Genomic DNA, 27,987 nt, shown 5'->3' with positions numbered 1-27,987 from the left:
CAGTGCCTGATACTCAGTAAGTATTTTTTTGAATGAATCAGTTAAACATACAAACGAATGATGTGATGAATGAAAGTGCATGAAACAACGCTCAGTATATACATGCTCAGCAAATGGTAGCTCTTGTTATTATAGTTGTTACTATTATTATTTTTAAAATTATGATCCCTGTGATCATCCTGTAGTTGTGTTGCCAGTGTGATTTTCCATGTGTGGAGCCTGTCTGCTGTGTTGGTCATTCTGCCTGGGCTCACGGTGCCTGGTTTCTGTTTGCATGCGTGTGCCTAGGGAAGGAGGTTTGGGCTGGGCATGTGCTTTCTAATTCCTGTCTGGCCTCTGCTGGGGCTAAACCCTCAGAATTAGTTTCTACTAGACCTGTAGAGAGTCTTGTTTCTGGCTTCCTTTTCCAGGACTAAACTCACTTCTCTCTTGTCTTTATTTATTGAGATATAATTGACGTATAACATTATGTTAGTTTCGCACTTAGATGATACATCACAGATGTTGTGTGATTGGTGTCTGACATTAATGATTCGATATTTGTATATATTGTGAAATGATCACAGTGGGTCTAGTTAGCATCCATCACCTTATATAGGAAATTTTTTTTCTACCATCCATTCTCTTAGCAGTCTTCAAATATACAATACAGTATTATTAACTATAGTCACCATGCTGTGTATTACATTCCTGTGACTTATTTGTTTTATAAGTGGAAGTCTGTACCTTTTGACGACCTTCCCCCCTACACACAGATACATACCCCACCTCTGGCAACCACCAGTCTGTTCTCTGTATCTATGAGCTCATTTTTTTGGTGTTTTTAGTTCGGTTGTTTTTTTAAGATTACACGTATAAGCAAGATCATTTGATTTTTGTCTTTCTCTGACTTACTTCATTTAGCATAATATCCTCAAGGTTGATCCATGTTTTTGCAAATGGCAAGATTTCTTTCCTTTTTATGGCTGAATAATTCTTTTTTCTTTACATGATATCAAGACTACTTGTTACCTCATCCTGATAACCCCATACCTGCCCCTGCATGTTAGATCTCTTCCTGCAATGTTAATACCTGCCCAGCTGGACTGAGGTTTTGCCCTCCCTCTCTAGGGATGTTGGTGGTGGGTGGACACTTCTCTTGCCATGGTATTGTCCTGCCTTTTTTTTTTTTTAACCTGGTTTCTGTTCCTCAGTCTTTGGCTTGCCCCTGTTATTTGCCACAGGGCCTCATGGTTCACAGATGTTGTGTGATTGTAAGGAGGTGAATTTGGCATAGCAGAGACATTCACTGCGTGTTTATGGAGAGATTTGGTTAACTCACAACCCCCAAGTGTGTGCAGTTCTTCAGAATATGAATGACAAAAATAACATTCTATTACACTTAGTATTAATGCTGGGGTGGAGAGTGTTATTTGGAATCTCAGATGACATTTCTAAAATATCAGTGTGAACTGCATTGTTGTGGTAATTTAGCACTTGCCAACATAGGAATGATCCTTGCTATCGGGAAAATAGAAGTTGCCTCATGGCAAGTACAGTTTTACCAGTCCTTATGAGAGACATAATTCCGTGTTTCAGTGGGAGGAATTTATGGAAGAGTTTTATTTTTAAGAATGAAGACAGATATTTCAAAATAATATATATATGAATCATTGAAACCGCTGAAGGGGATTTAAGTTGAGAGTTCCAGTAGGTCTCTAGTTTAGCTCTTAGTTTTGCCAATATGGTTATCTAAGAGATTATAAATTAAATGTGATGCCCAGATTTATCTCTCTTGAATATCAAATGTAGAGAGTAAAGTTCCTGTATCATCTAAGTGCATGAAACTGTTGTGTAAATATTGAATGAGCTACCAAGGGTATATGAATATTTTCAAAACACTGGATTGCAGATGAGATTACCATAGATTTTTCTGGATGTTGTAATCAGGATGGGTTTGACTTGCTAAATATGAGGTATTTCTAGGATAGGATGCATAATCTCATCAAGCTAAGAAAATATGTTGAAAGTTTAATTTAAAGGGGAGGAAAAAAAAAAGGAAATCACTTTGAAACCATGGCTTATTTGACCTCTTATTGATATTCCCCAAAATGTTGATACTCACCAGTGACCAGAAGTTGCACATTTAATTCAGATTAGCTCAGTCCTGAGAGGAGCTGTTAATGGAGTTTCCAGAGTTCCTGACAAGAGAGGGAGAGAGAGGAGAAGAAGAGAGAGAGAGAGAGATGGGGTGGGGGGGGGCGCTAAGGTAGGGAGGAGGGAAGAGAAGGAGGAAGGATGGGGGATGGGGAGAGGGAGACTTGGTTTGGAACAGAGCTGTACCCCTTGGTTATCTTGAGTCCTTGGCCAATTTAACCTCCTTGTATCTCAGACGTCTCATCTTTAGAGAATATAGCATTGACTTCCTGGGTTGCTGTAAGGACTAAATGAGAATCCCTTAGTACAAGGTCTGGTCCTTAATAAATATGCAAATATTTTGTGTTGTTATTTTCTTTGTTACCAAGATAATAATAAAATGATTTTTTTATGTGATGATGTGATTTGTTGTATAGTGATAGACATTTGAAACTATTGGCCGTGTGTAATTCTAATCTCTTAGGTTTGTTGATTCTTACCTGTATAAAGCAAGATGAATTCACTGATTCTCTTGTGTTTCAGCACAAGTTTTGGGGTTATGATAAAACAATTATGTTTTCTCCAAAGAACTGGATGGCCCCTGGTCAGGAGGAGGGTGAAGAAAAGGCTTGCATTTTGGGAATAGGAGGACAAATTCTAGTAATTGCCATGGGAAAGTCCCACCCCCTTTCATTCTGTTTTTATGAGATGATCATTGAGCATTGGTCCGTATGCTTCCTGCACATTCCATTCAAAATATTTTGAGATGTTAGGATCATTGAAGGTTGTGCTTGTCCTGGTTTTGACTAGGAGAGCTACTATCAGCTGGACTTCTGTGTTGCCAAATCTTATTTGGCAAACAGGAAAGTCCAGAGTACCATTCTCATTCAGTGCACATGTAATTGGTCAATAGCCAGCTAATAAATCTGATGGTTAACTTTTGCTTTAATTAATAAAATGTACTCATACAAAGCAAGCACTGTAAATGTATACACGTGTGTGTACATGTATATATACATACACATATATAAATTATACAGAGTTGTATAATATCAAAATGTTCATTACAACATAAATATACAAAGAGTACGATGTTACTAAAATTGATGACTGTGTAATTTTATTTGCCTCTTGGGAATCAATTGAGCTATTGATTCCACAGCAAATGTGTTTTGATTAAGATCATGGCAAGATATGTTTGACAGCAATTTCAAATTATTAGAGCTTATTATATATTTAAAGTCTACAGTCAACTGAGATTGTATGTATCTGATTTTAGCTTAGGGAGATAAATCTATCGATATTTTGTCCCAGGAACTATATCCTCAATGCTGTACAATTACCATGCGCTCCATAAAACCCATACCCTTTTCTGAATGGTGTGGAATATCGTGTGATGCTCAGTGCTTATGTATATACTAAACAGGATTAGAATCATGAATGTAGAGATTAATATGCTTTATGTATATTTACAGTATTGCTTTTAGGCATATATATAAATTGAATCTGCATTAGTTGAGTTTAATAGTGAAGGATTGGTTTCTTAGCTGTGAACATTGTTATTCATGGTGTTTATTTTGGTTGTGGCTGTGGATGATCCTGGAAAATCATGGAAAGAGACATATTTCCAAGGAAAACTTAATTTCTTAAAAAAACTCTCGAGAGGTGTTTTATTTTTCCACTTTTATATGAAACTAAAATGTATATCCTGTCTTTAACACATGTAGGATTATTCAAGAATAACAATAAAAAAAATCATGAAAATACAGTGATATTTAAATGTGCTAAATGGAACGTGGGCCCAGTCAGGTTTTCATGATTTATCAGTTTTTAACTTCAAAGACTCTGGTTGGCTTGCATTTTTTAAACTAATGAGTTTATCACAGCCTGTGAGGAGCATGGTTAAAGTCTATCAGCTGTAAATTGGTACAAAGCACTAAGAGGGACATTAGCCTCTAATCAGATTCCAACCAGTTCATTAAACCTGTCTTTCCAGAATCGCTCTTTGTCTTTTCCCTGCCTTTGCAAGGCATCTTCCCTTTTCCTCTGGGCAAGACCTCCTCCGGGGTAGGAAGCAATATCAACTCATTCTTCATTGTCTACCAACCAAACAGCCTACGGGATGCTTTGTTAGGGTAGATTTCTGGCTGCTGTGAAGGGCAGGGGCGTGGAGGGCTGGCCGGCTGCAGGAAGGCTTTCTTGAAACTGGGTGGTTGCAAGCCAAGCTGGCTGCTTCCAACCACGGAAGCAAGTGACACATTAGGATTTGAGATCCATGCCTGATGTGTAAGCAACTCACCAGCCTCCATGAAAGGATTTAAAGCTTGGAACACATTAACTGAGCTTGCCAGGGATTCCACAGTTCTTTCTGCTCGAAGCTATTAGGATGCAAAATGCCTAAAAAATATGGACAAGTCAAAAGCACAAATTTAGAAAAATACATCCTGCCAGTTTTAATAATATTGCGCATTTCTAAGAAAAGAATCTGACAGTAGTTTCTTTCCTTTTTATTACATAATAGACTAGGTAGCATGGAGTTTTTAAATGCTCATTAGTTAGCTCTAGAGTAAATTTGCCTTTTCTTCTTGTTGATGTCTCAGAGCAAATATTTCTGATAAGAGGCCCTATAAATTTTATTTCTTATTTTTCTTAAACAAAAAGGAGTGGCAAGAAATAGAGATAATTAGAGCTTTACTATACTGCACTCTGTTGGTATTATTTGGTAATAAAAACATTTATGATTTATCAAAGTGGGAGTTGTTTTTATTTAACTATTTGATAGAAAAGCAACTATGTGAGAGGCAGAAACCTGAAGATTTAGAAATGCTACTAACCTTTGTCATCAAAGGTAGGCAAAATATTTAGAAACAGATCTCTCTCTCTTTTTTTTTTTAAGGAGACCACTTTAGAGTCATGTGCTTACATTCTATGATTGAGCAAAGGAGCCATTCTAAAAACTCAAACTTAGTCATTTCAGTTTCTTAGTTTGGTCAGTAGATGAAGGTAAATTTGACATTCTAAACATGTTTTAAAACGTGATTTTGGCCTGAAGCAAGCAATAGTAAGTGTCTTTCGAACTCCCGTCATAGGTTATTGACTTTAGAAAATCCCCAAAGCAGTGAAAATTAGTAGAGAATAACCTTGATTTAATCTTTTCATAAATATTGTTTGAAATTCTAGTGAGTCACAGTAGAAATAAGGTTCTCCTTTCAAGAAGTGGTAAATTCAGCCAAACACATACCAAAATAGAAAACAAATTGTTACTTATTTTTTGGTTGTGACTTGAGCTTAAAAATTCACTCTCAATCCAAAATTTATATGAGTTGTTTTTGAAATAGATGTTTGGAGTCAATACATAGAAATTTTCCTTTGATCTGAAGTGCCATACCGAAGTTCAGTGTCTAGAATTATATTATCTTGTTTTTAAAATTATTTAGACTTTGACGATAATATGAGAGTACGGTCATTTTTTATCTTTTTCTCCTTTGTGGATGTCTGCACACATACAACCTCTGGAACTAAGGAAGAAGGAAACATCCTTCTCTTTCCTTCCACTATTGCAAAAGTGTGATGAATTGTTCCAGCCCCATATAAATTAATGTTCAGGTTTCTTTACTTCAGTTTATTATAGTCTGACCTCCAACCCAGAGGTCAGAGAATCAGACTGATTAATTCAACTTCTTGGTCATTATTTCAAATGATAGTTCAGAATGGGGGGATAATTGGTTATGCTGATATTCTCATTTAATTATACTTCATTGTTAAAAAAAATTAGGTTAGCAGTACTAAATGTACTACTATGAAGGAAGAGTCTACCAGATGCCCTCATTTGAATGCTTTATAGCTGACTTTCCCTCTCTCTCTCTGTTTTTACTCTCAGAATATCAACACCTTTGAGAACAGAATGTTAATGCTTGATGGGATGCCGTCAGTCAGAGTCAAAACAGAGCTTTTGGAATCTGAACAAGGGGTAAGTTTCCAACGATGCCGCACCCTCTTCTCTTTATGATAGCGGCAGTCATTTCCAGAGCATCTTGACGTTTGCTGGCCTATGCTTTTTTCTCTCAAGTAAAGATCATCTGAGACTGGTTGATCCTCATCCATTTGCAACCTCAAACATTACTAACTTGGAAAAGACAACTTCCTGAAACTAGGAAGACACAGTGACCTTATAAGAACCATATGGTTTTATTTAAGTTAGTGAAGGTTTTGAAAAGCTAATAAAAATCCAAAGCAAAGAGGAATTATTAAAAAATAAGATAGGAATATAACCTCCATGCCAAAATGGCTTGTTTCTTTCTTAGGAAGTTACGGAGTACAGGTATGGGAATGTTCCTGTTTGTTGGATTGATTTTTCTTGTGACATTTGTATTTACCCTTTTATATACCATGAGGACTAAAGGACAGTTGATGAAATTTAAGTTGGTGAGTTTGAAATGCAAATAAAGCGAAAGAAGACTTATATAACAATACATATCAAAATTGACAACGCATGGCTAGTGAAAATACGAAGACTTAAGGACACAGCTGGATTTCTTTTTTAAAAGAACTTAGGTGATTTTGTAATTGTTAACATTTGTAGCTTCGCTAGTTAAAATTATAATAAGGGCAATATGACTGCTTGCAGCATTGGCTGACCCCGTTTTGTATCTAAGTGAGAAAGCACAGACCGCGTGCCCGAGGGCACACTGCCTACCTGTGTTACTGACTCACAACCACTGAGACACTACAGATGTCCGAAACAAGGGTAAATTAAGTAAATATTTAATCTTAATCTTATTAATGTATCTCTTACCAAAAAAAAAAGCAAAACATTGGCAGTGTTTTGTAAGCGAGCAACCAGAAGACATTTTAAATGTAAATAAAATTTCACTTAAGAAATCTGTGTGCATGAGTTCATGTGGGACTCCATTCAAGGGGTTCGGATGCTGATGTATGAGAGGGACTTCATAATGAGGAACTGAGGGCATGAATCCAGATGGTAGCATGTAGAGGGTTTCTCCAATAACTTCCCTATCCCTGAGCAATCTGTGGCGAGATGTATGGCATCTCAATGCATAGTTCTCTTCTTCACGCTAAGCCTGTGTCTGAAACAGTTTATATTCAGTGTTGATTGTTGTAGCTCTGCAGTGAACTTTGTGGGGTACGTCAGCCAATAACACACCTTCTCCGTTCTGTGCATGACATGATGACAAACTCACATAGGTTCGACCTAACACTTAGCGGAGCATCGTGGCCGAAAACACCGTGTGGTGGCGATTGGTATTATTTGTTCATTGTAGACAAGGCTTCAGAAAAAGTCCTGTGTTCACCTGGATTTTCTAGCCTACTCACCAAGTTAAACTCTATGTCTTCCAAGCCAAGTAGTTTTTACCTTTGCTGTTGAACCTAACATAAGAAGGATTTGTTTTATTTCTTTGGAATTTCTGTTTTCTTAATCTAAGTGCATGAGCATCAGTTTCATAAGATACATTTCTACACACCACGTGTTTAAGTTGAACACACCACAGACCAGAGTGTCTCATTCACAGAGGATAACGTTTTTCCGTCGCTGATGGAAAAGTGAAAGAGTGGTATATTCCACATTGTTGCTTTTATTTCACGAGATGTTCTTCAACTTGAATAGCAGTAAATCTACTCAAGTCATGCATGTTGGAGGAAGGCAGAGAAGTACAGAGAGTATTACTTGCGCCACTGGTCGGAGCCAGGGTGGTGTATCGTTGTTATTAGCTCTGGGAATCTTTGAGGATGTCAGGATACTTCTCCTTTACTGTCAGTTTTCAGGGGTAAGGTAAGGTTGGCATGAAGGATTTAGATGCACAAAAAACAAAAGCCAGGATTCCCAGGGGTTTTACATTGTGAATACGAACCTCATGCCACATTACTTCTAGACATTATTTACTGCCCTCAGATAGGGACAGGGAAAATGGTAGGTTCATAGGTTTTACTTAATGCTTAGTCATTAAAATCAATTTTCCTCCTTGTGAGTGGAGCTGTTGTTAGTATTTTAACCCTAATTTAGATTGTGCATGTTGAAGGCAAGTAGAAACTTGATTTTATTCTTTTCCTAAGCTTTGTATGTACTTCTTAAATATATGGCAGATAATAATTTTGTTCTCTTTTACAGTAAAGCTTTAAGAGAAGCAGCCCAGTGTTTAATGAAATGTATTATGACCTAATTATTTATGGAGTACAGTAATTTGTATTTAGTCATTTATAATATTTCAGATCCATTCTTCTTTAAAATTAGGGATGAAATCTAGACTTTTAGGGAACTTCGCTTTTGGTCATTTTACTGGAGTTTTTAATTGGGGTATAACGGGGCTGGGTGATATATGGTATCACTTCAGAACCAGAACTATTTTAGTTAGATAAGGAATACTAGAATTCTAAACATTTCCTTATTTCCGTCTTATAGGACTCTTTCCTCATTTCCTGTTAAAAGCTGGTTGAAGTTTGATTATTTTTATAAGAAACTGTAAACAGTGGTGAAATTAAGATAATCCTATGTGTGATTATGGGCTTCTGAAAAAGATGTGAGATATTACTAACAAGGAACACAAAGTTATAGAAATGAATCTGTGCATCACAACAATGAATGAGAAAGCCTGAGCTTGATGTCAAGGATTGGATTCTGTAATCACTCTGGAAGACCTAATTTCAAGGGTGTTTTTAGGACATAGACATTAAACGTCCAGTCTTTTGGGGAAGAAAAGTTTTTTGTGTCTTTCAGGCCCCGGGCGGCATTGTAAAGATACACTACCTTACATGGCCCTCCTTTCTCAGTGCAGCGTGCACGCATATATCCGTTCTCCTCTCCTGGCTATAAATAGTCCCTGTCAGCTGGTCTATACATATCCCCCCAGCCTTCCAAGGAATTCAGGACCCGATGACCACATTTCGGAGCTGGAAGAAAGACTGTGGAATGGGTCTAGGTTTGCCACTCTGCTTTCTCTCTTCTCTGAAAAGTTCTAGCTGCCTTGCCTCATTCTCTTAATAGTTTTATGGTGTGTGAAGGTGGTCATAGCTCTTCAATCAGATTGTAAGCTCTTAGAGGACAAGAATTGTTTCCTGTATTTTTCTTGTAGGTCCTGGCACCTGGCGAGTGGTTAAGAAATACATGTTTTGCTTGTCTGGGCATTATAACTGGCATGGTGAAAAAATATGAAACCAGTCATTAGCTCGTTATAAACCCACTCTGTCAACTTCCTAGGGTTGTTGTGAACAAAAAAATAAAAATTGGAAATGTTGGAAACAGACATTCTCATTGGTGGCATGGTGTTCATCTTGTAGCTATGTGAACTGAACAGGTACAGTAACATATGGATACCAACTCTGTGTGCCCGCCTTCTGTTTGGAATTCTGTGACTCCTGCATCCTTAGTTTTATGATACCTAAGTAGATTATTATTGTAGTCTCTTGAAACGTGACTTCAGTTTTCTTCGGGCTTGTCGGTAACGCAGCACATGCTGCTAAGCAATCCGTGGGAAGGGCGTGAGCTCTTGTGATACGCTTCAGGGGCACAGCAAGGAGGGTTGGAATGACTTTGACTGTGACCTTTGGTGCTTGTGTCCTGCTGTTACAAGAGCTTCCCAGATGCTGTCAGCCTTTGGATGTTCTAACATGTTATTAAGCAAAGGACTAAAGCAGGAGGAAGAGGACTGGAACGATTCCACCCAGAGATAAGGCGGTGACAGAGAAAGGGTACTGCCTCAAAGACATAAAATGTGATTTTTGTTCCTGGCCTTGCAGCTCACCAGCTTGAATGGCTTTGGGAAGTGACTTCATAACTCCAGGCCTCTACGTCCTCATCTGTACAGTGGGGGTGTTAAGACTGGCCCAAGTTCCATCTGACATTCTTTGAGTCTGGTAATGGGCCAGGAGTGAGAAAAAGCATTTCCCATTGGGAGTTTAACAGTCCTACCACAAGGAAGCTACCTGTGTGTGGAGGTAGAAATACATAGACTTTAAAAGGGGACAGACCCAAGTTCAGATGTTCACTCTGCCAAGGGCCAGCCGTGTGGGTCCCCTTGGTCTCTATTTCTATTTCTCCTCTTCTGGGAAGTGAAGTGAACTGCAGCCTCCTAAGAGCCTGCCTGCATGCGGTGGGTGCTGAATAAATGTTCTCCCTTTGAAGAAAAGCAGGAATAAAAAGGGCCCCATTGTTTCAGTTTCTATGGATGCAAGTCTCATAACGTATTTAGTAGAGATTAAACATCTGGATTCATTTAGAATTGTAAAAGAAGATTTAAGGTAAATCTCCAAGTGCAACCCTTATTTTTTATTTGAATTTTTATTTAAGCGTATCTGGAGAAATATTCCAAATTCTGATTAGATTTTATCACATAAAAAATGGGATAATGGAGCCAGAAATCAATGATTATATTAACACAAAAATGACATCCTATTTTGGTGTGACAGTGGTATCTGACCACAATTTTTTAAAAAAGGAGTTCTGAGTTTGTACACTTCTGAGATAACTTACCGCTATATTTACAGGTGAGATGATTAGGTGTCTGGGATTTGCTGCAAAGTGAGGCGGGAGGGCAGAATGGATGGGGAGAAAGATGAGCTAAGACTGGCCAGGAGTCCATCATTATTGAAGCTACACAACCGGTACCCGGGGGGGGGCTCGTGTAACCGTTCTGCCTAATTTTGTATATATTTGAGATTCTTGAAAGTAAAATGTTTAAAAAAGAGAAGAAGCCCTCTACATAAAAACAGAAAAATTCATCGGTGCACAGGCGTCAGAGGGAGTCCTGCAGGAAGCATGCCTCACCCAGCCCCCCTCACTGTTCTCTGAGTGCGGGTAAGGAGCTGACCTGAGTCCCTCCCCCAGCCACAGCTGTGCTCAGGCCTGTGGTTACCCCTCCTCTCCCTTCCCCTGAGGGCAGGTGCATTTCTGATCCATGGGCCTTTAGGTAGAGAGTGGTAGCTAGAGTGGAGCAGAGAGAGGGAGAAAGACATTGGGTGTTTTGCCAGTTTTAAGTGTTCCGAGCAGTCAGTGATTGGGTCGTAAAAGACCCTTGTGCGTTCCGCCGGGGGACAAAGCCCCATGCCACTTGACCACAGCTGTGGAGCCCCGAAGGATGCAGGTGTGGCAGCAGACAGATTTAATTGTATCCTCCATGGCTTAGTACCAGAAAACGTCAGGCCAGGGATTCCTATGAGCTCCTTAATTTTAGAGATAGGACAGAAGAGGGGCGCCTGGGTGACTCAGTAGGTTAGTGTCTGCCTTCAGCTCAGGTCATGATCCCAGGGTCCTGGGATCGAGCCCCGCATCGGGCTCCCTGCTCAGCAGAGAGCCTGCTTCTCCCTCTCCCTCTGCTGCTCCCCCTGCTTGTGCTCTCTCTCTCTCTCTTTCTCTGTCAAATAAATAAATAAAATCTTGAAAAGAAAAAAAGGACAGAAGGGAGTGATGGTCCTTTTCCTAGAGACAACTTGCAGTAACTTTTGCAAAGCATTCTGCAGGGCATTCATAACAAGGCGGGGAAGGCATTTCTGTATCACAAAGGACTGACTAGCACCATTAAGTCAACTATAGTATACCTTCCTGTAGAGTGGAGTTTTGCTTTATGCTTCTCATTATTCCTCATCATCTCAGTACAAGGAGCTTATAGCTAGGCAGGGCTCAATAAGTAGTGATTCGGATGCTATTTATTGTAAGTGAGAGCCAGGGCCAGACTGTAGAATATTGAGGATTTTGAGACAGGTGCTATTTTGGAAAAGACCCCAATCTTTAGGCTTAATAAAGAAATAGACTGGTGCAAATATTGTAGCTGCACCTAGACATGTGCTATGGAATGTTTAAGACAGGCAGTTACATTAAAATTTAGTAGCTTTAGAGAGAGAGAGAAAAAAAAAACCCAACAACAAACCTTTTTCTTTTCCTCAGTAAAACTGTATGTTTAATTTAACATAAAAGGTTTAATATATATCTGTGTGTAAAAGCTTAGCAAGACAGTGTTACTTTAATTACTTTATCAGAAGAAAAGAAAACGCATTGTAAAACTGCCACTTGCAGTGCCCTTTAACAGAAGCTCATTATTACCTCCCCTACTGTGGAACAGAAGCTAGCGGAGCTAGTAAATTCGTAGAATTATCTTAGACATATGAATTTGCTTATCATTTAATATTCTCCAATGACCCACTGCTTGAGAACCTTTGATCTGTAGTGAAATCTTTGCCTGTCACTCCCTGGCTTCAAAGGAAAACATATGCAGAAGCTGTGTTATTCCTAATCCAAGAAGACCATTTAAAAAAAAAAAAAAAGGGCAGGAAAAAATATCTGTACTTGCAAAACTCATTTTTAGGAAGAGCTATCCTCCGCTAAAGAAGTGGAGTTGGACTGATTTTAATAATGTCAGAATGGCCAATAAATGTATTAATAGAAGGAATTGAAAATCAATGAGCTGTGATAGTAATTACAGATAGGACCCAAGGGAAATACGGCAGGCAGACAAATCCTTTCCCTTGGGGGCTGCCCTGGGCAAAGCTATGAAGTTGATAATTCTGCCCTCCTTCTTTCCCGTTAAGCAATGTACTTTCTCCTTCTGCTTAATTCTCCTCCACTCCCAACCCTTGGTGCTGTGATGGCTCAGGGTACCCACAGATGACCGGTTCTAACTGGAGTCTCCTTAATTGAGGAAAATGTAAAGTGCTATTCTTTCCGGGAGTCATTTGCATTTTTATAGGGTCAGTGCTTTGTAAAAAGGAACACTTCTTAAAGAGATTTCATGCTCTGAGTAATTTGGAAATTTCGAGTTGAGGGAAAATTAACCTCCCTGGAATATTTCAGCTAATGCATGATTGTGTGTGCCTTCGTGTACTGGTCTTTGTGGTAGAATTTCAAAAACAAAATCTGGACCATGAGGCAAGAGTTGCTCTTTATCTAGATGTGTTTTCATGTGCTAATATTTGCATACTGATTCACAGCTTATAACTGTGATTATAGCTTATTTAACCCTTGGGGGACTTTTGCTTTGGACCACGGGGGATTAATTGCTATGGGAATTGACCTCGTACCATAAATAACTAGAAAGCCAGACTAAAATATATGAAATGTTTTTACATATTGAGCAACAACAGGCAGTTAAGAATGTGATCCTTGGGAGTAGGGCAGAAAAGGAGGTGAACTTTGCTAGTGCCTTAGCCTTCTGCCTAAAGGCAAAGCAGGGGGAAGAACCCAAATAGGGCCTAGCAGCCACTGAGTTAGGCGGGCAGGGATGGGAACTTGGGAAAGGTCAAGGCAACTGGTTTTTTTTTTGGAGATTTTATTTATTTATTTGACAGAGAGAGACACAGCGAGAGAGGGAATACAAGCAGGGGGAGTGGGAGAGGGAGAAGCAGGCTTCCCGCGGAGCAGGGAGCCCGATGTGGGGCTCGATCCCAGGACCTGGAATCATGACTTGAGCCGAAGGCAGACGCTTAACGACTGAGCCACCCAGGCGCCCAAGGCAACTGGTTTTTAAGGGGAACAATAACAGAGAGGAAGGAATTGTATGGAGAGAGCTCCAGAGATCCTCAAAAGTGGCCCTCTCAGAAGGGTTTGGCTAAGTAATGATCTACCTGTGCGTGGAGGAAAACAAGGAAAGAACAAGGAAGGCAATAGGTGGAACAGTTTTTTTTTTTTTAAAGATTTTATTTGTTTGAGGGGGAGAGACAGAAAGAGGGAGAGCATGTATTAATATTAGACAAAATAGACTTCAGAAAAAGGAATATAGCCAGAGATAAAGTGGAACATTGCATAATGATAAGATCATTTATTTATAGGACATAACAGTCCTACATGCTTTTGCACCTAAGTAAACCCTTGAGTATGCAATGTCATCCCCATTACTAAAGAAAATCGCAGAGATCTTGTATGTTGAGGTCACACCACCAGTAAGTAACAGGGATGGAACTGAGTCCGTGTCTTGTGAATCAGAATCTTTTCACTATTGCAAGCTTTCTTTGTTGTTGCTCAACTTTGATAGCTGTTGTAACTAGAACATTGCAAACAATCCGATATAAAATAATTCCCACTATAATATTGATGTTTAAGAAGGATTTAAGCAGATTTTACAGAAAGTTTTAGTTGAGCATGCCAATAAATGAGAATTTACCTAGAGAGGCTCGTGGCCATTTCAGTAGTCTGCAGTAAATATGAACTCTTGGGTCTCTCTTTTAATTGCATAGGATTAAAAAACATTTTTTACTATATGTTTGTTTTAATATAAAATAATGTTTGCAGGTATTTAACAGTAGGTAGAAATTACAAAAATATTCCCTGGTCATCATATGGGCAAAATTGTATTTCACTGTGTGTCTGTCAGTTTTGGAAATCTAATGGAGCAGAGCTGACACCACATATCAGATTCACCTTCTAGAAAACTTCTTGGTCTCTGTCATAGGATCTTGAGAGCCCAGAATTTTATAAATATGTAACAACATAAAGATGTCCACTCTTGCTTTTTATTTATTTATTTATTTATTTATTTATTTTTAAAGATTTTATTTATTTATTTGACAGAGAGAGACACAGCGAGAGAGGGGACACAAGCAGGGGGAGTGGGAGAGGGAGAAGCAGGCTTCCCACGGAGCAGGGAGCCCGATGTGGGGCTCAATCCCAGGACCCTGAGATCATGACCTGAGCTGAAGGCAGACGCTTAACGACTGAGCCACCCAGGCACCCCAACTTTTTTTTTTTTAACTGCTTTACAAATTATGTCAGAGTCATCACTGAGGACAATGCATACTTTGCTACCAAGGCATATTCCACCTGGTGGAAAGTTTGATCAATTTACTATCTTGCTGACTGGTCGTGTCTGTGGACTGTGGAAAAATGAGTCTGTCTCTGATCCACTGGTTAGTCCTTTTTCTTGTCTGAAGGGAATATTGTCAGAAGATTTTCTTAGTAAAAGAATATCTACTTCTTGTCAATTGTAGATGAACTTTGATGTTCAGATGACTTATAGTTCCCATGATCAATCCTCTTTCCAACTCTCAAACTTCAGTTTCATTGCTGTGCTCCTGTCGTAACTAATTACATCTTTTTCAGTGAAGCCATGAGGATGATGATTGAAAGTATTCACTCTTAAAGCCTATATCTGCTAAATAAGACAATCTTATTATTCTTTAAAATTAAGAAAAAGAATGTACTTTTCTTAGGTTTGTTTTTTTTTTTAAACCCCAGGTGTATACTTTTTTGTTTTCAGTGTGAAAGAAATGAACACAATTGTAGGTTTAAAACCTCTAACCTCCTTTGTCTCAGTCAGCTCTAACCAAGTAGAATACATCTCTTGGGTCGCTTCAAGTTTTGTTATGAATTTCATATGAAGATGAGTATTCAGACGGTTTAAAAATGGATCATCAATATATTATTGTGTTCACTAAAAGAACAAGCAAGGCATTTGAGGTGAAGTATTTTCTATGAACAGTACAGTGGCTTTGGGCACATTTTAGGGACCTGACAGTTTGGACATTGTTTTTAGGCCCATACACATGATCTTCTCATGTACAGGATATGTCCCCCCCCACCCCAGTCAATATTGTATTCAATGAAAACTTATTTTTTTTTTGAAAATTTTTAAGTTCTACCCCCAACGTGGGGCTTGAACTCTCTACTCTGAGATCAAGAGTCACAAACTCTACCTACTGAGCCAGCCAGGCACCCCAATAAAAACTTATATTGTTGGAAGTTTCAGTTTTTTATCCTCAACCACTTTGCAAGGGAAAATGATTTTCATATACATCATCATTATTACTATGATAAATAAATATCAGTAATATGCTAAAACTGTTAATGTCTATTGTTTTATTGAGTCATAAATTAGATATAAAGACAGTTCTCTCTTTCTGTTCTCATTGCATGACTATGTGCTGTCATTTGCTCTCATCTCCCTCCCACCAAATTTTATTGCCATAGTGGCCTCTTTTTTTTTTTTTAATTTTTTTATTAACATATAATGTATTATTTGTTTCAGGGGTATAGGTCTGTGATTCATCAGTCTTACACAATTCACAGTGCTCACCATAGTACATACCCTCCCCAACGTCCATCACCCAGCCACCCCATCCCTCCCACCCCGCTCCACTCCAGCAACCCTCAGTTTGTTTCCTGAGATTAAGAGTCTCTTATGGTTTGTACCACAGCGGCTTTTAATTTCCACATTGACATTCCACAAATACATATAAGTGGAGATGTTGCCTTAATCTCTCCTCCTTGGATTATTCTCCTTGGGGTATATTCACATTTCTTTGCAGGGTTTTTGAACTACAGAAATGTTTTTGAGAAGGAGGTGAAACATTTCCCTATATTTAAATTCAGGTATAGTAAGGGGTATGGAATTCAGATAATAAATGAAATTGTATGCATAGGCTTAACATAGTGCACTATGTATTAAGCAATACAAAGTAACTGCTCTTGCAGTTGTTATTGTAGTTTGAATTTCTTCTTAATTTAATGATATAAAATGATATATGTATATGACATGGTGTATGTAAGTTAAAATATATGCCTAGTTATTCACATAGATCTTGAAAGACTTGATACTCCAAAGTTATACTGTTTCATAAGACTCCATTATCCATTAAAAAATGGTACTGTCCATCTGTATGTTTACACAATAAACCTATATTGATATTATGTTACTATATACCTGCCTTTAACATAATTCACATTTAAAAATAATGTCTTTAGTTCTTTATTCTTGGACTTATTCAGAGGTACTGTATCTCATCAAATATAGCTAACTTTGCTTAAACATACGGAACTAGAAACACTTGTTACTGTAGAAGGCATTTGAAATATTGTTCAGAAACACATATGGCCATGATAGTTAAAGGAGTAATGGTTTAAAAATAACTTTGTATTTCATAAAACAAAACAATTTTTCTAGTGAATATTTTAAATTTCTCTTTCCACAAAGAGAGTTATATTGCCACCATTCAAAATTTCCATTGTTTTGAAAAATGATCCTTACAAAAATAGTAAGAAGACTAGGAGAGGCAAAAATAGTATATGATCTATAATGTGACTGATTTCTTAAGTTAATATCTTTGCTTTTTCTTATAGGAAAAGTAATGCATATGGTTATGCTATAACATTTTGAAATAGTTGGGGAAGAAAGCCACCAAGTAATTGATATCACTAGTTTTCGAATTACATAAATTATCATCTTTATGCCCTGAAAAATGCCTTGCTATTTTAAGAGACCTATGGCCTTTGTTAGAGTAAATTGTTTTCAAATGAAGTAAAGTTGTACCTACATGATCTGACCCTACTTTATGTAGCTGACATGATTCACCAAACCTTCTCAGCGTGTTATCAGAGTGTGTAATGCTCTTTTGTGATTGCTTGACATCTTTTATCATCTTGACTTTTTGCTGGCTTCCCATATTGTGATTCCAATCCCCCTGAAATAGAATCTTTAAAAATAACAAAAACAGAAACCCCTGCACTTCCTAGACTCGTACAGCTAGGGTATAGACTCATTGCCAGTCAGTTGTACGACGCACTGGAGGGATGCAGAAGGTGGCAATGCAGGGCTGCCTGCTTATGGGAAGACTGCTCTTGGGGTAAACGCAGTGGCGGGAACGTCTGGCTATTTGGAGGAGGTTGTGACAGACGCTCTGGCATCAAATGCTGGAAGAAGGGACAGTGGTATTTTCACTGGAAGAGACTTGTGATGTGGTTTGGCTTTCCTCCACCTGTATTGTTCCTTGCTATGTAGAATTTAAGCATGCTTCTCTGACCTACCAAGAGATTTTCTGAGCCGATATTTAAAAATGTATTCTCTCTCCGATTCAACTAGTCAGAGTGTATTCTTTTTTTTTTTTTCTGTTTACAGCTGCCACAGTGAGGTCTACTCACTTTCCTGCTTCAATATGTTGGGGCTCAGCTCAGTGATTCTTTGGTTAAGTGCGTGAACTCTGGAGCTAGACTGGCTATATTTATGTTCTGGCTCCAACATTTTTTTCTGTGACCTGAGCAAGCTAGTTAATCTCTCTCTCGGTTTCTTCATCTGTAAAATGGGGATTATAATAGTCCCTACCTTGTGGAGTTTCTGGGAAATAAAGGAGTTAATATATATATAATATCTACTAGCTGCTTGCTGTTGCTTCATCCTAATACCCTCTCTGTTCCTGTAGCTGATTTTGGTCGTGGTTATCCTGAATGTCCCAGCACAGCATCTCTCTTCCATAAAGTATATTCCCATTGATCTCTCTCTTCTCTGCACTTTTATTGAATTAACCTATAGTCACTACCCATCTAATTTAGCACTTAATTTAGCTCAAACTGCATTATGTATATTAACTGTTTGATTTCAAGCCCATTCATTTGTGAATTCAGTCTCAAAACAATCATTTATGGTGTAAGTTGTTAGGGATCTAGGTAGGCAGTAGCTTAACATGAAGGAGCCCCCACAGTTTATTTGGAAGATGATCCTAATATTAAATATCCCAAAAGGAATAGCTACGAAGGGTAGCATATAAGAACACTGACACAATGTGTTTGATCATTTATATCATCTCCTCAAACGCTCCTGGTAATCCTACAGTGGTCCTCTCTACCAGTGAGGCCAGTTGTAATTAGCAATGGTTAAGTAGCTTCTCCCAAGATCAAGCTGCTTCTCAGTGTCAGAACCAGCTGTGTTTGAACTAAAAAAATAAAAAATAAATAAAAAAAAAAAGATGTTTTCTGTAATACTAGGTTGCCAGTTAACAAATGCTAGAAATATCTGAGGTGAAATAATCATGGGAAATCAATGATTCTTGAAGAATCATTCTCATCATTTAATTGTCATGTTTCATGAAAAATATTTATTGAAATAATATATTGTCTATTGATTAGTTGACTGAATCTGATTTGGTTAATCTAGCCTTGCATTTGTTGGTATTAGAAATGTATTTTCTTCTTCAGATTTCGTAGTCTGTTTTTTTTGTTTGTTTTTTTTTTTAATTTTTTTTTAAGATTTTATTTATTTGAGAGAGAGAGAATGAGAGACGGAGAGCATGAGAGGGAGGGAGGAGGGTCAGAGGGAGAAGTAGACTCCCTGCTGAGCAGGGAGCCCGATGTGGCACTCGATCCAGGGACTCCAGGATCATGACCTGAGCCGAAGGCAGTCGCTTAACCAACTAGCCGAAGGCAGTCGCTTAACCAACTGAGCCACCCAGGCGCCCCAGATTTCGTAGTCTGAAGAAAAGTGGTGGCAAAGTGCTACTCAGCATCTGTATGTATCCCCCTGCGTAATCCAGAGTACTTTATTATCTGTTATTATTTGATGCTTGCATAAATGTAATGAGAAGATGGTATAGGGTATTGTGATCACCATTTTTCACGTGAACAATTGGCAACATAATAATGCAGTCACTTGCCTAGAGCCCAGATCATCAGTGGCAGTTGGGAGATTATAACCCTGGCCTTCCAACACTTAGCCTTCAGCTAAAGGGTTTAACCGTATGCATATTTCAAATGCCGATGTGTCCTGTACACAGTTTAGGATATTCAGTAGAGCTGTGGACAGACGGGGTACCCAGAAATCATCACGGATTTCAGTGATATATCTTAGTGGGACAAGGAAATGCTGACCTGATGATATGGATGGAAGTAGAACTGAGTTTTGATGGAAGAGTTTGGAGAGCAGGTATAGAGAAGACGAAAGAGTCTTGAGTGGGTGGAGATAGTGTGAAAGAACACTGATGGGACCGGGGCTTATCCTTGTATGGGCTGCCATTGGAGAGCAGATTTTTCAGAGTAAAAGAGGGTATAATTCATCCTTTTGTTTGGACAACAGAGCACCATCACTTGTCATATAAAGGAAGAATGTTGGCCTAGTACTGCTGTTTTGGTGGGGTGGGGGGTGATCCATTGTCTCTGGGGTTCTCCTCACTCTTAGCTGACATATTGGTTTCTCTCCTTCTTTTCCGTGCCTTCTCATTTGTGCTATTCCCAATTCTTGCTGTGGTACTGAATTTTCAAGCCTGTTCTGCTGTTCCAGAATTCATTTAGATAAATTTGGAGTTATTGATACTTGTTCACATAAAACCTGTGTTATAGTTAAGTGGCTAGACATTTGAGTTTCATGCTTCACACCCTTTCAGATTCCTTATACCATTTCATTTACCTAATATGATTTCATTGTAATTCTGTGTAACACTCTGGGAATAATCCATGGGATTACTTTGGGCCCATTATTTTTATGGACCCAGAGAGTTTTTGAGTGCTGCTCTGTCAGGTTCTCAGAGTCTTACAATGGTGTGTGAGTCTAGAGAGACACTCTTATTTTATGGAAATCATTCAGTACTGTAGATGTGCAGTGAATTTAGCCCAATTCTGCAGAGCTACTACTACTTGGGTAATTCAGAGAAACGACATGTGTTCTTAAAACTAAGCCATTTGTTCTTTGTCTTTGATGAGTTAAAAGTGGTGATTTAGTCTGATTAGTTTTTGCAAAATAAGTGATCCTTGTACAACATCTTTGGTTCCTAGTTATTTATTCACTCATTAAAATAAAAACCGAGGGGGGAGGGACATGGAACAGATCTACATGGGAGAACCCTGAAAGATGAAGTTATATGTATAATTCAAGTTTCAGGATTTTACACTGATGTGCTTTATTATTTAAAGAGTTGGGCATGCTCTACCTGAGTACCATGTTACAACTTGTGAATACCCTTTGTGTGCTTCAGAGCACTTCCTTGTGCATTATTATTTGCTGTTTGTTACAATTCAGCGAGGAGATAGAATGTGATCATCATTTTTCACATTGGAAAACTGAGAAATGACGTTTTTGCTCAGATGGAGTACGGTTGGATAACTGTTTCTAAGGGATGGCCAGAGAATGCAGGTGTTCTTGCTTGACATTGAAGATCAGATTGTGAGCCAGGTCGAATGGTGGGGAGGGTTTAATCTCAGGACTTGGAAACCCGGGGCATGGAAGGTAGCCCTTTTCAGAGTGTGCTCTGCTGCCTGGGGCTACAAAATCCCCTGGGTTCCTGCCCCAGACTCTCTGGGAACAGGAAAAAGGAACTTGGGTGTAAAGCACATTCCCCAGGGGATTCCCATGCTTCCAGCATTTTGAGAACCACTGATCCAAAGTGAGGTTCTGACTTCTCACTAGGCTGCTTCTGACTGTGACTTTGAAGGTGCTGCCATCTAAACCACAGAAGCTCCCTTCTGTCATGGAGCTACGGAAGGCCTCATGTGGCAGCTGTGAGACCCTGAGGGACAGTCTGCCCCGGCTGATGTGCTGGGCTGGGCAGGGGAGTCCTTGGGCGCAGCGGTCTGAGACAGCAATGGTTAGTACCCAGAATTGGTGAGTAGGTGCGTGTGAATTCTGAATGGCACAAATAATTCATTTAAAACTCAGTGAGAGTTGTGAGGAAATTACCTAAGAAGTAGAGTAAGTGGAATTCCCATCATACTGGGTCCACTTTCTGTGGCAGCCTTCGGATTCCTGTGGAGCCCAGTGAATTCCCATTGTCAGGTGCGGCATTGTATTTTCAAGTTCTAAGCCAATTACCATTGAATCGTGAGAAATGTACTTAACTGTATCTTTGAAGAAGGAGTTCACGTTTTAGTCATTGACATTTTATTTTACCTCTTCTCTGCTAAGAGAGTGAATGACTCATTTAGAAGTGAAAAAATACTTGAACTGTTTAAAATATTGATGTTATAAGTGCCATAACTTAGAAGAGGAAGCATGAAAATTGGCATTTAAATGATGTCTCTAAAGATCCCACATCTTTTGTGCAGACTGAGACTCGCTGTTGCAGTGAGGCTGTGGTGTCGGATTCGGAGCTCACCTCTGAAAGGCTGGTGGCAGGGCCGCTGGGGCTGCTGGGGGCCTCATAAAGCTCCCCTGCCAAGGGGGGCTTGGGGTTAATACTCACTCTGTGCTCTCCTGGCCAGTCAGGACCCTTAGCACATGATTTTCCTAGGGTAATTTTCTTTTTCTAATTATCTGAAGAGATGTCAGTTTCTAATTTTTTTTATTTTTTTAAGTTTGAACTGGGGGTCTTTTGGGTTAGCTGACGCCTTACACAGTGCCTATGACAATGCATAAAGTAGGCTCTCAACGAATGCTCATTTCACTGGAATTCACTCAGCGTGACTAGAAATCTGAGATTCTGTGCTTATTTTTCTGTGACACAGTGTCATGGTATTGGTCCATAGAATCCCAGTTCTATCACCTCTGGTATGGATGGTCCAAAGAGCCTGCCTTTCTCCTGGCTGTAAGAAAAGATGGATCACGTCCCGCCCCTCTTCCCTCCAACAAAACCGAGGAACAAGTTTTATAAGGTCTGAAAGGCTCATGTCACACTCTTCCCCCTCTATTTCCCTCCTGCTTTCCAAAACCCAATCTCTCATTTCTCACAGTGTGTCTGCCTTTGTCACTTCTTAGCAATCAGAGATGAGCATATGTGACAGTCGAATATTAACTTAAAAGTCAACTTAATTATCAACCTGTCTAAATAATAGAAATAATAATAGCCTAATTCTCTCTTTTGCTTTTAATCCCTGGCTACTGGCTTTTTGTGTAGCCACAGTAGAACAGCCCTAACTTATGAATACTCTTTGGCGATATGGGATAACTGGTGACCTCTTTCCCTTGGTATTATTAAGCCACGCCAAAATTATCTTGAGGTGAGAACAGTACTGCTGTTGTCTGGATTTTTAGGAATATTAAAATCATTGATGAAAACCCTGGAAAGCCCTTTGTTAATCAAATATCTTAAACTTTTTACACAGTAATCTAGCTTCTTGATTTTACTGGTTGTTTTCTATGGTTACAGAGATGTTAAGCTCATCTTCAGTCCGATAGTATATTTGAAATACACAAGTGATCTGTTTATGACACCAGGAGAATATCTGTAGGATTTCCAACATAGACCATTGAAGGAAAAAAAAAATGCAAACATGACTTTGACCTTCACTTCATAGGTAAAATCTTTAAGGCAAGGACTGGGAGGTCTCAAGTAATTTTCGGCATATAGACTATGAAGCTTTTACTCCTCAAAGGTAATAGCAATTTAAATGGAAAACAATGCAGTTGAAACTGGACATTAAATTAATTCAGTTAAATGGGAAGTAGGTACCAAAAAAACAGCTTCATGCAATAGTAGAAATCCCTCAGATCCTCTGCACTGCTTAAAGCATATGTTTTCCCTATGGGGGGGAAATTTTTCGTGCAGTTAAAAACATAATGCTATCTATTGGTCCTCCAGGCACATAACAGGAAGTCCACAGGTTCTGAAGCTCCTCTTATCTTCATAACTTATAGGTGTGATAGTAGAGGTTTAATATATATATATATTTTTTGATCTTTCCTTTGTCTTCAGAGTACAGTACAGAGGCTGGCTGAAATAACTTTGAGAGATGTGGTATCCAGAAAGCTTACCTTATGAGTTTGCAATATGTGTGTTATTTAGCCGCTAGGGAAGGTACTTGTAAAGTCCCCGAGTTACTTTAAAACTTTTCAAGCTAAAAACTTGAGTTTATGTTAGGAGATATGACACCAGGTGAGAACAGTGTTAATTAACAGATACTTGTAGTCTTTTAGCATATATGTTTTTGTTTGACTCTTCTAACATTTCAGTTGAGGAATTAAATTGCAGAATGTGTATGTGTCCATCTGATATCAAAACTCTGGAATGTTCTTAGATGATGAAAAAATGCTATCTTAAGCATATTTTCTGATAGACATGTGAGATAGGAGAACATATTAATGTGTAAGGATTCATAGCCTCTCCTTTTTTTTTTTGCCAGCTTCTTTGTTGTCATGGGTTGTTACACAGAATCCAGCTTCTTTGTTGTCGTGGGTTGTTACACAGAATCCAGATCAGGGGAGAGAGATGACTTTTTGAGGATGGTGGCGGGGTGGGGGGGTAGAAGTGAAAAAGCTGGAAATCCAACAAGCTCTGATTTGTTCTGGAAAGGGCAGAGAGCTGTTGCTAAATGAGAGAATAATTGATTTTGAGTGTGTGGGGATGGGGGTAGGGAGATTGAGCCCAAGAGCTAAAAAAAAAAGAAGCGCTCTGACAAGTTTGGGTAGAGAGTTAAGAAGTTTGGTGGGCAGGAAGGGATAGATCTGCCAAGTGTTTCAGATTTTGAAAATGGGGAAAAGGGCATTTTAGAATGTAGATTGCTCATTACAGTCACATTTTAATTTTCTGTTGAGAGACTTGACTAAATATCTGAATTATTTTTTGAACACTGGACTGGAATTTTCCTTGAATGACACATTGCTATGCCTGGCCCCATAAGACAGCTCACCTTCACGTAGGTAGGTGTCAGTGTATTTTTAAAAATCAATGTGTACATGGGTGCATACACACACTCAGACTACATGTACATATATGTATATAGTTATGCATATGTAAATAGATTACATATTTATATATAATGTATACATATAAACTGAAAATATAAATCGATGTGTATATATTTGCATATATGTATATTCATAAAATTATATGTATTGTTATTTTATACATAAATAATTTTGTATGCACAAACGCCAAATACTTCTCACAGTATTGGCAGTGCTATATTGTTTAGAACAGGCTTTTTATTTTATTTTTTTTTTAAAGATTTTATTTATTTATTTGACGAGAGAGAGAGACACACAGTGAGAGAGGGAACACAAACAGGGGGAGTGGGAGAGGGAGAAGCAGGCTTCCCGCTGAGCAGGGAGCCCCATGCGGGGCTCGATCCCAGGACCCTGGGATTATGACCTGAGCCGAAGGCAGACGCTTAACTGACTGAGCCACCCAGGCACCCCTAGAACAGGCTTTTTAAACGACTTTTCATTTTGCTGAGTTTGAAAGGGAAATGGCTCCAGCAGTGTGGTCCCTGGAAGGAGAACAGGGGATGTCCTGACAGTGAAATCCCTCAGTGGAATCTGGAGTACCTTCTGCAGCTGGCTGGACTTCCTTCCTTGCTGTATAGTGACGAAATTTAGGGGAGAAAGATTTGTAAGAGAGAGAATTGATAGTGGCACCCAGCTTGGTTAACTCTCAGAGAAGGGTTTAGAATCTAAGGATCTGCCAAAGTCTGTTGGAGGGCAACCCCGAGGAACTAGAACACGTCTCAGGTGAGGAATGAAAACGTTTGCTTTTCAACATTGCAAATCCTTGGGAAGTTATTTTGCTTTTCATGGCATATTGATTACAGTGCCCAGAATTTTGGTTTGCATTCAAATGCAGTGTTAAAGATTAATTCATGACAGTATGGTGTATTATGTTAATGATGTAGCTAGAAATTGAAGATGAGTAAAGCACAACAAATAAACACGATCATTTGACCCATTAGGGCAAGCTGCAAAATTATGTATAGCCAATTTTAATTTTAGAGAATTTTAAATGCTGAGGGAATTTAGGCTTTTTAAAAAAATAGATTCATTTCATCTCTAAGTACTCTGTTGTAGATTTAGGACTTAGAGAAAGAATGCTTTCTTCCCTGTATGAAGATAAGCAGGGTCAGCAGAGAAAATCCAGTGGCCTCTGAGCAGGCTAGAGAGATCATACACATGAGTCCTTATGGGCTGGTCAGTGTTAGGTGTTCCTAAAGGATCAGAACTGTGTCACGGGATCAAATTTTCTGGGGTATTGATCCAATTTGTGGATAATCATTCTAGAAATTTTCATGGTACTTCTTGTGTGGCTCTTTAGTGAGGAGCTTTCTGCATTAGAATTCTTGAAGGAACACCAGAACCTAGTCTATGATTGCTCTGTCAACTGTGAGTTTTTCTAAAAGTGACCTTTTTGACATCTGGAAGCCTCCTTCAACTTGGGCTGTGCTCCTGGGGTCGTCACGAGGACTTCCATTGGCTCTCCAAAGCACAGGGGAAGAGCTGCTCTATGAGTCACTACCAGTAGTTTGATTAGAGGGCATCCATTTAGCTTGTGGCATTTTGCAGGTGTTCTCCGGAATCTGATCGGTTTTTCAGAATAGTCCAATCGACCATCTATTCAGAGGTAATGGTGTGTTTCAGATCTTTAGGACTTTGGCAGCACAACTCAAAATAGAGGAATTAAGCGTAAATCAAGCAGCATTAAAGAGTCTTATAGGAAGGAGTGGGGTTTAGAGCACATCAGTGGAGAGCCTCAGTAGCAATTAGGGTTCCCTTAACAATCGTGAGGTTCTGGCAGGAGAAATCCTGTGTCTAGCCAAACTCAGGATCAGGTGGTAAGAAATGAGTCCTTGTTGGATAATTCTTCTACTGGCAGTCTTTCTTTTTTCTGGTTTTGATTGTTAAGTAGTTCTCTAAATGTTCTCTTTGTAATGGGTAAAGTGCTTGAATCTGAGCAAGTTTGAATCCAATGTAGTTCACATCCCAGAGTCTGTTTTGTATTTCTTTTGTTATCAAGTATTAAAATACACCTAAAGTAGTCCTCCATACAGACTCTTGTACAGTATGGAGGCTGAGGTGAGAAATGTGCCTTAGGTTGGTAGGCCTTTATGTAGTTCATCTACATCATAGAGGGGAGAATGGCATTTTTCTAGGAGCAATTTAAAAGAGAGAGAGCAGCAAAAATAGTTGTAGACCAAATGTAGACATTCCAGTGATGGAATTTCAAGGTGGAAACATATTGCCATGGCAACAAAAATTTGAGTAGGAGTAAGAGATACGAAGAATTGAGGAGGGAAGTCTATTTGGAAAAAATGAAGGAAGGAAAAATAAGTTTTAAGTTTAACTCATTTATAATTGTGTTTGCCAAGTCAGCATTCACATTTGGTCCCTTTCACTCAGTCTGGTGAGGGAAATATATAGACATATATATTCTTAACTGGTACCTAAACACTTAAAGATTAACTGCCCTTTACCTAGACTTAAGTTTTTTAACTAGAATAAGCCCTTAAAGACTTAAAATGAAGGTCAGAAATGCTGTCTTTTTCATCTCTTGCTGTGCCTTCACAGTGGAGAAGCTCAGCAAATATTTTCTGATTAATATTTTTCATTCAGTTTCGTTTAAAAAATGCCGTCTGAATACCTGTTCTGTGCCACACATTGTCCGAGAGCTGCAGGGACACAAACCACCTAATATGTAATCTCTTACATGAACAAAGTTTACATTCGAAAACAGAATGAGATTGCCGTAGGAAGAATAATATTAGCTTAACGTGTATTGATTACTTATTTGCTAGATTTAGTGTTTTACATACGTTGTTTCATTTAATTCTTCTGGCAAACCTAGAAGGTTAGATGTTATCCTTTTCTTCCTTAAAGAAAATGAATGTGAAGAAAGATACGCCAGTCATTGTGTTAACTGCATGTTAATGGCAGAGGCCACCTCAGTGCCCAGTAGAAACCAAAAGTCAGGCTCTTAAATATACCTTTGTGTTGCCATCTTACACATGTGTGATGAGCAGCACTGGCAAGTACAAAATGTGGGTATTTAAAAATAGTAAGAGATTTCTGACCATGGAGTGACTAGATCTGTTTTAGGAGATCCGGAAAAACTTCAGAGTGGTGACGACTGATACAGACCTTGAAAGGGTTAGTATAGGCACAAGAGGAATCATTCTAAGCTGAGGGAATAGCACCAGGGAAGGTGTCGAGATTTATTAGCGGGTTAAGTGGCCATGTCTGCGTAAGAATGCTATGTATTGGCTATTTTAATAGCACTTATAAAATAATCATTTTTCTAGCATATAAAGTGGACACTAAGAAAATGGAGATGGGTTTTTTTTTTTTTTTAAGGCAGGACCAATCAGGTACTTGGTGTGCAACCTGTGCTGGACCTTGGATGGTCTATTTTTGGTGATGCTTATTCGAATTTGGACAGTAGTCAGTTGCAGAGTTTTGTGTTTTTTTTAAAGATTTTATTTATTTATTTGACAGAGAGAGACACAGCGAGAGAGGGAACACAAACAGGGGGAGTGGG

General features: G+C 38.9%; 1 protein-coding gene across 11 annotated transcripts in view; it reads left to right on the top strand.

Moving 5' to 3' along the window:
• The window catches only part of KLF12 (KLF transcription factor 12), a 504,131-nt gene that overhangs the window by 182,540 nt on the left and 293,604 nt on the right, over positions 1–27,987 (top strand). For all 11 annotated transcript variants that reach the window (XM_081815036.1, XM_081815028.1, XM_081815035.1 and 8 more), the window contains one exon: positions 5,996–6,085. In XM_081815036.1, the coding sequence (XP_081671162.1) occupies positions 5,996–6,085 (90 nt within the window). The remainder of the gene's footprint in view (positions 1–5,995; positions 6,086–27,987) is intronic.

This window comes from Leptonychotes weddellii, chromosome 3 (assembly GCF_054177405.1).
Source record: "Leptonychotes weddellii isolate Sample4059 chromosome 3, ASM5417740v2, whole genome shotgun sequence".
In the NCBI taxonomy this organism is placed as follows: Eukaryota; Metazoa; Chordata; class Mammalia; order Carnivora; family Phocidae; genus Leptonychotes; species Leptonychotes weddellii.
This window is presented reverse-complemented; position numbering and strand designations above follow the sequence as displayed.